Source organism: Nycticebus coucang, chromosome 12 (genome assembly GCF_027406575.1).
Source record: "Nycticebus coucang isolate mNycCou1 chromosome 12, mNycCou1.pri, whole genome shotgun sequence".
NCBI lineage: Eukaryota > Metazoa > Chordata > Mammalia > Primates > Lorisidae > Nycticebus > Nycticebus coucang.
The window spans coordinates 88,112,192-88,125,475 of NC_069791.1; the positions used below are offsets into that span (position 1 = coordinate 88,112,192).

At 44.4% G+C, this 13,284-nt stretch overlaps 1 protein-coding gene and 1 non-coding gene across 6 annotated transcripts in view; one reads left to right on the forward strand and one right to left on the reverse strand.

The window, feature by feature from the left end:
- Positions 1-13,284, forward strand: part of EARS2 (glutamyl-tRNA synthetase 2, mitochondrial) — a 35,966-nt gene that overhangs the window by 6,958 nt on the left and 15,724 nt on the right. For all 5 annotated transcript variants that reach the window (XR_008373150.1, XM_053554170.1, XM_053554172.1 and 2 more), the window contains exons 3-4: positions 8,866-9,055; positions 12,144-12,616. Coding sequence is in view for 4 of the 5 variants with exons in the window: in XM_053554170.1 (XP_053410145.1) it covers positions 8,866-9,055; positions 12,144-12,616 (663 nt within the window). In the remaining variant the exon portion in view is untranslated. The remainder of the gene's footprint in view (positions 1-8,865; positions 9,056-12,143; positions 12,617-13,284) is intronic.
- Positions 300-406, reverse strand: LOC128562839 (U6 spliceosomal RNA). Its single transcript, XR_008373539.1, has one exon. It is a non-coding gene; the product is annotated as a U6 spliceosomal RNA (small nuclear RNA).

Consider the following 13,284-nt stretch of genomic DNA (forward strand, 5'->3'; position numbering starts at 1 on the left):
GTAAAAGGCATGAACCACTGCACCTGGCCAATAAGTGGCTTTTTTTTTTTTTATCTTATTTAATCTGGAATGTTTATTGTAGCTCAATTGACAATCTCTGAGTGCCCATCAACCCATAAACAGATCAATAAACTATGGTAAATGTACACCATGAAATACTACCACCCATAAAAAGATGGAGACCTTACAAAAAATATGGAACACGGGTGGCGCCTATGGCTCAAGGAGTAGGGCGCCGGTCCCATATGCCGGAGGTGGCGGGTTCAAACCTAGCCCCGGCCAAAAACAAACAAACAAAAAAAAATATGGAACACTTCACGAATTTGCGTGTCATCCTTGTGCAAGGGCCATGCTAATCTTCTCTGTATCATTCCAATTTTAGTGTATGTGCTACTGAAGCGAGCACCATATGTGGCTTTTTGTGACTGGCTTCTTTTACTCCCCATGAAGTACATCTGTGTGGAAGCATGTGTCAGTGCTTCACTCCTTTGTATGACCCAAGTAATATTCCTTCTAGGGATACACTACATTTCATTTATCCATCTATCAGTCAGTGAGCATGGCTATGAGGAATACAATTCCTATGAACCAGGTTTTATGTCAACATGTTTTCAGTTCTCCTGGGGGAGTCACTCTTAAGCTGTGGGTCAGGCCAAGGTGCTGACCATATTAAATGTTTGGCTTTGATCATTACTAGTATTATTTAGCTTCCTCTCTCTTGGGGTTTCTGTTTCTTCCCTTGTCAAACAAAAAAAAAGGGTGGGATCAGCTAAGTTTGGGGGTCCCTTCCTCATCTAACCTTAAGTCTCTTTAAAGTGCATCAAAAAAAAAAGAATGTGAACTCTGGCCTGGCACAGTTGCTCACACTTACAATCCTAGCGCTCTGGGAGGCCAAGGTGGGTGGATCACCTGAGTTGAGGAGTTTGAGACCAGCCTGAGCAAGAGGAAGACCCCATCTCTACTAAAAGTTGAAAAAAAAGAAAAAATAGAATAACCCCCTGGGCGTTGTGGCAGACGCCTGTGGTCCCAGCTACTTGGGAGGCTGCAGCAAGAGGGTCACTTCAGCCCAGGAATTTGAGGTTGCTGTCAGCTATGACACTACAGCGCTCTACCCAAAGTGAGACTCAATCAAAAACACTAAGACTGTGGGCTCTGCAGCCTGCTAGTATAACTTCTTTTTTTTTTTTTTTTTTTTTTTTTTGAGACAGAGCCTCAAGCTGTCGCCCTGGGTAGAGTGCTGTGGCATCACAGCTCACAGCAACCTCCAATTCCTGGGCTCAAGTGATTCTTCTGCCTCCGCCTCCCAAGTAGCTGGGACTACAAGCGCCCACCACAATGCCCAGCTGTTTTTTGGTGGCAGTCATTGTTGTTTGGCAGGCCTGGGCTGGATTCAGACCCAAGAGCTCAGGTGTATGTGGCTGGCGCCTTAGCCGCTTGAGCCACAGGCACTGGGCCTCTTTTTTTTTTTTTTTTAAGACAGAGTCTCACTATGTCACCCCCTGTGGAGTACTGTGGCGTCATAGCTCACAACAGCCTCCAACTCTTGGGCTTAAGCAATTCTCTTACCTCAGCCTCCCAGGTAGCTGGGACTACAGGCGCCCTCTACTGGCTATGCCTGCTAGTCTAACTTAAATCTGATTGTGCCCCTATCCTTGGTCAGGTAACATAACAAAGCACCTCTGTGCTTCAGTTTCCTCCTTACAGAATGGAGATAACAGCACCTACCTAGTAGGTGGTAGGTAGTTTGAGGTTTCAGGGAGGTCATGTGACATACATTGTCAGTGCTTTGAGATCCTTTGTCACAGCTAGTAAGTCATTCATCCAGGGCCTTATGGGCTGTGGCCTAGACTCTGCTTTTTATCTTTGGTCTGCTTTCCTGGCTCCGTGCCCATAGCTCAGTGAGTAGGGTGCTGGCCACATACACCGAGGCTGGCAGGTTTGAGCCCAGCCCAGGCCTGTTAAAAATGACAACTGGGTAGTGCCTGTGGCTCAAAGGAGTAGGGGAGTAGGGCACTGGCCCCGTATGCCAGAGGTGGCGGGTTCAAACCCAGCCCTGGCCAAAAAATACAAAAAAAAAAGACAACTGCAACCAAAAAAATAGCAGGGCATTGTGGTGGACACCTGTAGTCCCAGCTACTGGGGAGGCTGAGGCAAGAGAATAGCTTATGCCCAAGAGTTTCAGGTTCCTGTGAGCTGTGACGCCACAGCACCTACCAAGGGCAACATAATGAGACCCTTCTCTCAAAAAAAAAGGATTGGATTAAAGATGGCGGCCAAGTAACAGCTTCCCTGCAACTGGGCACCGTGAGTCTGGGGAGATAAGACTCGAGACATCTCTGGCTGGTGGGATCTGCCTGTAATCATCCCTTTGAGGATACAGGGAGTCAGCAAGGGACTTCTGGACCCCAAGAGGAGGACAAAAACAGTGGGAAACTGGCAAGTGGTTGCTTGTGTTCGATCGGCCTAATCATGCCGGCAAACGTAAGTACAAGCAGCAGTGAGACTGCAAACCGGAAAGGCCTGACCTGTGAACTGTTTTTGGACTTGGCACTCAGTTGAACTGCCTTGGGAAGAGCTTGAGCAGGAGTGCAGAGAGCTTTGGGCATTGTCTGGGGCCCCAGACAGAGCCACTGAGCTGGGCTGCAGGGAGCCATTGTGTGAGAGAACTGCCCCGGCAAGCTCCGCCCTCAGGGTCCCAGAGCAAGAATTGGGTGGGACCTAGTAACCTGCGACTGAGCAGCCTAAAGGCAGGGACTGAGCTGCCTTACAGCCTTAACCCTTAGGAACAGACTAAGACGGTTTTGGCACACTGGAGGCTCGGGCTGTTGCCCTGGGTAGAGTGCCGTGGTGTCACAGCTCATACCAACATCAAATTCTTGGGCTTGGCGATGCCCGGACCACCATAAGATCTGTGCTGCAACCCCGCACTAACCGGGGCCTCTGCATGCCCTGACCAGGAACTGCAGGAGCCATGCAACCCTGCGTCCTCCCTCCTGTGTCCCCCAGCCTCCACGCTGGCCCACTCATCTGGCCAGGAATGCTGGTAGCCGTGGGCCCTCTGGAGCCCTCCCTGCCTCTACGCAGAGCCCTTCTCCTGGCCAGAGACTGCTAGAGCGTTGGGCTCTCTGTGCCAAAGTCACTGGGTGCCAGGCACTCCCAGAACCATGCGCACCACCTCCCGCTCTGTTGTTGGATCTGGGTGTGTCACACGCTGGAGCTGCTTCCACAACCAGAACTCCCTAGCCAGAGTGGCCCCAGAGGAACTACACAGGGTCACTCCCTACAAAGATCAAGCAACAATAGAGTGATCCCGCTGGGATCTAAGAGAGACCCCTCCCCAACTCTGAGGAGGCGAGAGGCAATGGTGAAAAACAAGAGGCGAAATCAACAGAAAAACTCTGGCAATATGAATAATCAGAGTAGATCAATTCCCCCAAGTATCAGTGGGACAGACACAGCAGAAGATCTGACGCAAAAATGAATAGCTGAAATGTCAGAAATTGAATTCAGAATCTGGATAGCAAATAAGATTGAATTAGAACTCCAAGCAGTAACCCAAAAGATATCTCACGAATTCAACAAATTCAAAGACCAAATGACCAAAGACTTTGACACATTGAGACAAGAAGTTGCATCCCTCAAAGATCTGAGAAACACAGTAGAATCCCTCAGTAACAGAATGGAGCAAGCAGAAGAAAGGATTTCTGACATTGAAGACAAAGTTTTTGAACGCTCCCAAACTTTCAGAGGATGAGAAATGGAGGGCAAAAACAGATCACTCTCTCAGAGAGCTCTGGGATAATTCGAAGAAAACCAATATTCGTCTTATAGGCATCTCTGAAAGTGACAAAGTAGCTTCACAAGGCACAGAGTCTCTTCTCCATGAGATTTTGAAGGAGAACTTTCCAGACATGCCAAGAGATTTTGAAATTCAGATAGCAGACAGTTTCAGAACTCCAGCACAACTCAACCCAAATAAGACATCCCCCAGACACATCATAATCAATTTCACTAAAGTTAATATGAAGGAGAAAATTCTGAAAGCTGCCAGACGAAAGAAAACCATTACCTACAAGGGGAAGAATATTAGAATAACTGCAGATCTCTCTGCTGAAACCTTTCAAGCCAGAAGAGGATGGTCATCAACTTTTAATCTCCTAAAACAAAATAACTTTCAACCCAGGATCCTGTACCCAGCTAAACTGAGTTTCATCTATGATGAAGAAATTAAATACTTCAATGAAATTCACATGTTGAAGAAATTTGCCATAACTAAACCAGCTCTTCAGGATATTCTCAGACCTATCCTCCATAAAGACCTACATAATCCTCCACCACAAAAGTAAACCCACCCAGAAAATCTTCATCACATTCCAACTTCCACAGTCGCAAAAGGGTTAAAAATGTCCACTGGACTCTCGAAAGGCTTATCAATATTCTCAATTAATGCAAATGGTTTAAACTGTCCTCTAAAGAGGCACAGGTTGGCTGACTGGATACAAAAACTCAAGCCAGATATCTGCTGCATGCAAGAATCGCATCTTACATTAAAAGACACATATAGACTCAAGGTGAAGGGATGGTCATCTATATTCCAGGCAAATGGAAAGCAGAAAAAAACAGGAGTTGCAATCCTGTTCGCAGATGCAACAGGCTTTAAACCAACCAAAATAATTAAGGATAAGGATGGACACTTCATATTTGTTAAAGGTAATACTCAATATGATGAGATCTCTATTATTAATATTTATGCACTCAACCACAACGCACCTCAATTTATAAGAGAAACTCTTAACAGACATGAGCAACTCAATTTCCTCCGCTTCCATAGTAGTTGCAGATTTTAACACCCCATTAACAGTGCTGGATAGATCCTCCAAAAAGAAGCTAAGCAAAGAAATTTTAGATTTAAATTCAACCATTCAACATCTGGACTTACACAGATATGTACAGAACATTTCATCCCAACAAAACTGAATACACAATTCCTCTCATCAGCCCACGGAACATACTCCAAAATTGACCACATCCTAGGCCACAAATCTAACCTCAGCAAATTAAAAAAAAATAGAAATTATTCCTTGCATTTTCTTAGACTATCATGGAATAAAAGTTGCACTCAATAACAACAGGAACGTGCATACCCATACAAAAACATGGAAGCTAAACAACCTTATGCTGAAGGATAGATGGGTTATAGGCGAGATTAAGAAGGAAATCACCAAATTTTTGGAACGAAACAACAATCAAGACATGCATTACCAGAACCTCTGGGATACTGCAAAGGCAGTCCTAAGAGGGAAATTTATAGCACTGCAAGCCTTCCTCAAAAAAACGGAAAGAGAGGAAGTTAATAACTTAATAAGACATCTCAAGCAACTGGAGAAGGATGAACACTCCAACCCCAAACCCAGCAGAAGAAAAGAAATAACCAAAATCAGAGCAGAACTAAATGAAATTGAGAACAAAAGGATCATACAACAGATCAATAGATCCAAAAGTTGGTTTTTTGAAAAGATCAATAAAATAGATAAACCTTTGGCCAACCTAACCAGGAAAAAAAGAGTAAAATCTCTAATTCATCAATCAGAAATGGTAAAGATGAAATAACAACAGACCCCTCAGAAATTAAAAAAATCCTTAATGAATACTACAAGAAACTCTACTCTCAGAAATATGAAAATCTGAAAGAAATCGACCCATACCTGGAAGTATGCCATCTACCAAGACTTAGCCAGAATGAAGTGGAAATGTTGAACAGGCCTATATCAAGTTCTGAAATAGCATCAACTATACAAAATCTCCCTAAAAAGAAAAGCCCAGAACCAGATAGCTTTACGTCAGAATTCTACCAAACCTTTAAAGAAGAACTAGTACCTATATTACTAAACCTCTTCCAAAATATAGAAAAAGAAGGAATATTACCCAACACATTCTACGAAGGAAACATCACCTTGATCCCCAAACCAGGGAAAGACCTAACAAGAAAAGAAAATTATAGACCAATATCACTAATGAATATAGATGCTAAAATACTCAATAAGATCCTAACAAACAGAATCCAACATCACATCAAAAAAATTATACACCATGACCAAGTCGGATTTATCCCAGGGTCTCAAGGCTGGTTCAATATATGTAAATCTATAAATGTAATTCAACACATAAACTAAAAAATAAGGACCATATGATTCTTTCAATTGATGCAGAAAAAGCTTTTGATAATATCCAGCATCCTTCATGATCAGAATACTAAAGAAAATTGGTATAGAAGGGACATTTCTTAAACTAATAGAGGCCATCTACAGCAAACCCACAGCCAATATTGTATTGAATGGAGTTAAATTGAAATCATTTCCACTTAGATCAGGAACCAGGCAAGGCTGCCCATTGTCTCCATTGCCCTTTAACGTTGTAATGGAAGTTTTAGCCATTGCAATTAGGGAAGAAAAGGTGATCAAGGGTATCCATATAGGGTCAGAAGAGATCAAACTTTCACTCTTCACAGATGATATGATTGTATATCTGGAAAACACTAGGGATTCTACTACAAAACTTTTAGAAGTGATCAAGGAATACAGCAGTGTCTCAGGCTACAAAATCAACACCCATAAATCTGTAGCCTTTATCTACCAACAATAACCAAACTGAAAAAACAGTCAAGGACTCTATTCCTTTCACAGTAGTGCCAAAGAAGATGAAATATTTGGGAGTATACCTAACGAAGGACGTGAAAGATCTCTACAAAGAGAACTATGAAACCTTAAGAAAAGAAATAGTTGAAGATATTAACAGATGGAAAAACATACCATGCTCATGGCTGGGAAGAATCAACATTGTTAAAATGTCCATACTACCCAAAGCAATATACAATTTTAATGCAATTCCTATTAAAGCTCCATTGTCATATTTTAAAGATCTTGAAAAAATACTACTTTGTTTTATATGGAATCAGAAAAAACCTCGAATAGCCAAAACGTTACTCACCAATAAAAACAATGCAGGAAGAATCACAGTACCAGACCTGAGACTGTACTATAAATCGATAGTGATCAAAACAGCATGGTACTGGCACAATAGCAGAGAAGTAGATGTCTGGAACAGAATAGAGAATCAAGAGATGAGTCCAGCTACTTACCGTTATTTGATCTTTGACAAGCCAATTAAAAACATTCAGTGGGGAAAAGATTCCCTATTTAACAAATGGTGCTGGGTGAACTGGCTGGCAACCTGTAGAAGATTGAAACTGGACCCACACCTTTCACCATTACCTAAGATAGACTCTCACTGGATAAAAGATTTAAACTGAAGACATGAAACTATAAAATTACTTGAAGAAAGTGCAGGGAAAACTCTTGAAGGAATCGGCCTGGGTGAATATTTTATGAGGAGGACTCCCCAGGCAATTGAAGCAGTGTCAAAAATACACTACTGGGACCTGATCAAACTAAAAAACTTCTGCACAGCCAAGAACATAGTAAGTAAAGCAAGTAGACAGCCCTCAGAATGGGAGAAAATATTTGCAGGTTATACCTCTGATAAAGGTCTAATAACCAGAATCCACAGAGAACTCAAACGTATTAGCGAGAAAAGAACACGTGACCCCATCTCAGGGTGGGAAAGAGACTTGAAAAGAAACTTCTCTAAAGAAGACCGATGCACAATCTACAAACACATGAAAAAAAGCTCATCATCCTTAATCATCAGAGAAATGCAAATTAAAAGTACTTTGAGATATCACCTAACCCCAGTAAGAGTAGCCCACATAACAAAATCCCAAAACCAGAGATGTTGGCATGGATGCAGAGAAAAGGGCACACTTCTACACTGCTGGTGGGAATGCACACTAATACGGTCCTTCTGGAAGGATGTTTGGAGAATACTTAGAGACCTAAAAATAGACCTGCCATTTGATCCTATAATTCCTTTACTAGGTTTATACCCAGAAGACCAAAAATCACAATATAACAAAGACATCTGTACCAGAATGTTTATTGCAGCCCAATTCATAATTGCTAAGTCATGGAAGAAGCCCAAGTGCCCATCGACCCACGAATGGACTAGCAAATTGTGGTACATGTATACCATGGAATATTATGCAGCCTTAAAGAAAGATGGAGACTTTACCTCTTTTATGTTTACATGGATGGAGCTGGAACATATTCTTCTCAGCAAAGTATCTCAGGAGTGGAAGAAAAAGTATTCAATGTACTCAGCTCTACTATGAAGCTAAATTATAGCTTTCACATGAAGGCTATAACCCAACTATAGCACAAGACTATGGGGAAAGGGCCAAGGAAGGGGAAGGGAGGGGGGAGGTTTTGGTAGAGGGAGGGTAATGGGTGGGGCCACTTCTCCGGTGCATCTTAGAATGGGTACAGATGAAACTTACTAAATGCAGAATACAAATGCCTACATACAGTAACGAAGAAAATGACATGAATGCTACGTTGAACAGTTTGATGAGAATATTTCAGATTGTGTATGAAACCCGCACATTGTACCCCTTGATCGCACTAATGTACACAGCTATGATTTAACAATAAAAATAAATAAATTAAAAAAAAAAAGTCTGCTGTTACTAGGCCTGGGCTATTCTTAAAGCCTGCAGAATTTAGATCATAGAGCCTGTACACCTCCATTTGCTCCTTATTCTGCGAGGCCCTATGACCTTGAATGCCTCACTGGTCTGTGCTTTAACCTTTTATCTCTAAACGGAACATCCTAGTGGTGCTGACCTCATGGATCATTGTGAGGATAAAACTTTAATCTGTGTGAAAGCACTTAGAACTGTGCCTGGGAACGGGTGCCGTGTACATTTTCGTTGTCATTATTTGATGACAGTTCTCTCAACCTGTGTTCCAGGTATCCCCCCCGATGAGAGCCCCCGCCGAGGAGGTCCTGCTGGGCCCTACCGGCAGTCTCAGCGGCTGGAGCTATATGCCCAGGCCACGGAAGCCCTGCTAAAGACTGGAGCTGCTTACCCCTGTTTCTGCTCACCCCAGAGGCTGGAGCTCCTGAAGAAAGAGGCCCTGAGGAACCGCCAGACGCCTCGGTGAGAGCCCCAGCCTGTTACAGATGCCTCCCCACGTTTGTGTTTGTTATCTGTGGCTATGTAAGACATTATCCCAAACTGTATTACCTCTCAGTCTATGAGTCAGGCTTGGCCAGGTGCTCTGGCTCAGGGTTTTTCTCAAAACTACAGTCAAGGTCTTGGCTTGACTGCAGTTTTGAGAAAGTAGATCCGAGAAGATCTACTCCAGGAGGACCTGCTTCCCTCTTCTCTCAACATTATTAACAGACTTCAGGTCTTTGCTGGCTGTTGCCTGGAAATGTTGGTTCCTTGCCACATCGGCTTCTCTGAAGGCAGCTCACAAAATGGCAGCTGGCTTTTCCTCAGAATGAACGGGTGGAAGCAAGCAGGTGGAAGTGGGAATCCACCCAATTGTGGAAGTAACATCATACCACTTTAGTTTTATAGGCTGAGTATCTCTTATCTGAAAGACTTAAGATGAGAAATGTTGGGTGGCACCTGTGGCTCAGTCGGTAAGGCGCCGGCCCCATATACCGAGGGTGGCGAGTTCAAACCCGGTCCCGGCCAAACTGCAACCAAAAAATAGCCGGGCGTTGTGGCGGGCGCCTGTAGTCCCAGCTACTCGGGAGGCTGAGGCAAGAGAATCGCTTAAGCCCAGGAGTTGGAGGTTGCTGTGAGCTGTGTGAGGCCACGGCACTCTACTGAGGGCCATAAAGTGAGACTCTGTCTCTACGAAAAAAAAAAAAAAGATGAGAAATGTTTCAGTTTCCAGATTTTTTTGAATTTTGGAATACGTATCTGCATATACATAATGAGACACCTTTGGGATGGGATTCAAGTGTAAGCATGAAAGTCATTGATGTTTCGTATACACCTTATATGTGTAACCCGAAGGTATTTTTTTTTTTTTGAGACAATTACATTCTGTTGCCCTAGGTAAAGTGCCCTGGTGTCATAGGTCACAGCAACCTTGAACTCTTGGGCTCAAGTGATCCTCTTGCCCCAGTTTCCCAAGCAGCTGGCACTATAGGCACCTGCAACAACACCCAGCTAGCTTTTCTACTTTTTTTTTTTTTTTTTTTTTTTTTTGTAGAGACAGAGTCTCACTGTATCGCCCTCCGGTAGAGTGCCGTGGCGTCACACAGCTCACGCAACCTCTAACTCTTGGGCTTACGCGATTTTCTTGCCTCAGCCTCCCGAGCAGCTGGGACTACAGGCGCCTGCCACAACGCCCGGCTATTTTTTTTTTTCTTGCAGTTTGGCCGGGGCTGGGTTTGAACCCGCCACCCTCGGCATATGGGGCCGGCGCCCTGCTCACTGAGCCACAGGCACCACCCTAGCTTTTCTATTTTTAATGGAGACAAGGTCTCGAGCAAACTCTTGAGCTTACGCAGTCCACCTGCCTTGGCTTTCCGGAGTGCTAGGATTATAGGCATGCACCTAGCTGAAGGTAGTTTTATACAATATTTTTAATAATTTTGTTCATGAATCATGACTGTGGACTGTTACATGATGTCATTTTCAGTCTTTTGTTTTTTTGGCCAGGGCTGGGTTTGAACCCGCCACCTCCAGCATATGGGGCTGGCGCCCTACTCCTTTGAGCCACAGGCGCCGCCCTGCATGATGTCATTTGTGACATTATGATGCTCAAAAGTTTTGGATTTTGGAGCATTTTGGATTAGGGATGTTGAACCTGTATTCTGTTCACCAGGCTTCACTCAAGGGGAAGGATTGCACAGGGCAGAGTCATCAGGAGGTAGGTATCTCTGGGACTATGACAGAAGCTGCCTGCCACATTGGGTCTCAGGCAGTAACATGTAAAGTAATTTTAATCACTTTTTAGTTTGAATAAGTAAGTTTTTTTTGTTTTCTATATTTAAAAGGTCCAAAAAGAGCCAGTCATTTTAGAATGTATTCCCAGCTACTCAGCAGGCTGAGGTGGGAGGAGCTCTTGAGGCAAGAGTTTAACGCTGCAGTGTGGCTATGATTGCACCAGTAAATAGTCACAGCATTACAGTCAGGACAACATAGCAAAACCCTGTCTCTTATTTAAAAAAAAGACAAAGGGGGACATGGTTCAGTGGCTCACGCCGGTAACCCTAGCACTCTGGGAGGCTGAGGTGGGTAGATCGCTTGAGCTCAGGAGTTCGAGACCAGCCTGAGCAAGAGTGAGACCCCCATCTCTAAAAATAGCTATGTGTTGTCACGGCTGCCTATAGTCCTAGCTACTCAGAGGCTGAGGCAAGAGGATTGCTTGAGCCCAAGAGTTTGAGGTTGCTGTGAACTATGATGCCAGCACATAAAGTTGACACTGTCTAAAAAAATAACATAAAAGGCCAGACACAGTGGCCCCGTCAGTGATCTTAACAGTCTGGGAGGCTGAGGCGGTGGATAGCTGGAGCTCAGGCGTTGGAAACAGCCTGAGCAAGAGTGAGACCCCATCTCCTAAAAATATAGCCGGGCATTGTGGCAGGTACCCGGAGTCCAGTTACTTAGGAGGCTAAGGCAAGAGGATCACTTGAGTCCAAGAGTTTGAAGTTGCTGTGAACTATGAAGTCACAGCACTCTACCCAAGGTGACAGAGTGAGGCAGTCTCAAAAATAATAATAATAAAATAAAATTTTTTTTTTTAAAAAGTCAGAAAGACATGTGAAAGATCTTTCTCCCAACTTTGCCTCTGGCCACTTACTTTTGCTCTCCAGAGACAACTCTTGTTAGAATTTTCTTTTCTTTTCTTTTTCTCTCTCTCTCTCTTCTTTCACATACTTTTTTTGTCTCAGTGACTAGTGTAGGGTAACATTTCCCCTTCCCTGGACTGGTCACTGGTAGAGGGCAATGGGATTGCAAGATTCGCCCTCAGACTAAGCATTTTTCCATTTTCTTATTAGCAAGGCAAAAGCATGGGTGGCTGGTATGTAGGCACACATTAGCATGTGCCACGCTGTGTTCTCTTACTTAGTGTTCCCACACAACAACTGTTTTTATCCCCATTCTAGACTGAGGAAGCAGCTTAAAGGGGTAAATGGCTTGCCCAAGGTGACACAGCTGTCAGAGACAAAGGGAGGACTCATGTCCATTAATGGTATCCTGTTGCTCTGCTTCCCAACAGGTATGACAATCGGTGCCGGAACCTGAGCCAGGAGCAGGTGGCCCAGAAGCTGGCCAAGGATCCTAAGCCTGCTATCCGCTTCCGCCTGGAAGAGGCAGCACCAGCCTTCCAGGACCTGGTATATGGCTGGAATCGGCATGAAGTGGCCAGTGTGGAAGGAGACCCAGTTATTCTGAAGAGTGATGGCTTCCCCACATACCACCTGGCTTGTGTGGTAGACGACCACCACATGGGGATCAGCCATGTGCTGCGGGGTTCTGAGTGGCTTGTCTCCACCTCCAAGCACCTGCTTCTCTACCAAGCCCTGGGCTGGCAGCCACCTCAGTTTGCCCACCTCCCCCTGCTCCTCAACAGGGATGGCAGTAAGCTTTCTAAGCGGCAAGGGGACATATTCCTGGAGCACTTTGCTGCTGTTGGCTTCCTGCCTGATGCTCTCCTCGATATCATCACGAACTGTGGCTCAGGGTTTGCAGGTATTTACCCAGCTGAGCAGCCCTGGTGGCAGAAAGCGCAGCCAGGAGTGAGCAGGAGCTTTGGTTTAGGCAGACCTGGTCTTCTGTCCCAGCTTTGCCACCTACCAGCCATGTGATCTTGAACGAGTTCATTCTTTTATTAAAGAAATGTTTGAGGCGGTGCCTGTAGCTCAGTGTATAGGGCACCGGCTACTTATACCAAGGCTGGCGGGTTTAAACCTGGCCCAGGGCCAGCTAAAACAACAATGACAACTGCAACAAAAAAATAGCTGGCCGTCGTGGTGGGTACCTGTAGTCCCAACTAATTGGGAGGCTGAGGCAAGAAAATTGCTTAAGCCCAAGAGTTTGAGTTTGCTATGAGCTGTGACACCACAGCACTCTACCCAGGGCAATAGCTTGAGACTCTGTCTCAAAAAAAAAAAAAAAAAAAAGTTTATTGAGCCAGACATTAAGTGTTGGGACTGCAACAAAGAGCAGGGTAGACATAATCCCTGCCCTCAAGGAGCTTGTGGTCTCTGAGCTCCAGTTGCCTCATCTGTACAATGGGCATAAATGTCTAGTTCTTAGGGTTAGGATGCACTGAGCTCATGAATATAAGGCACCCAACACAGCGCCTGCCATGCAATAAGCACCAAAAAATTACAGATTCTGAAAAATTCATTACTACT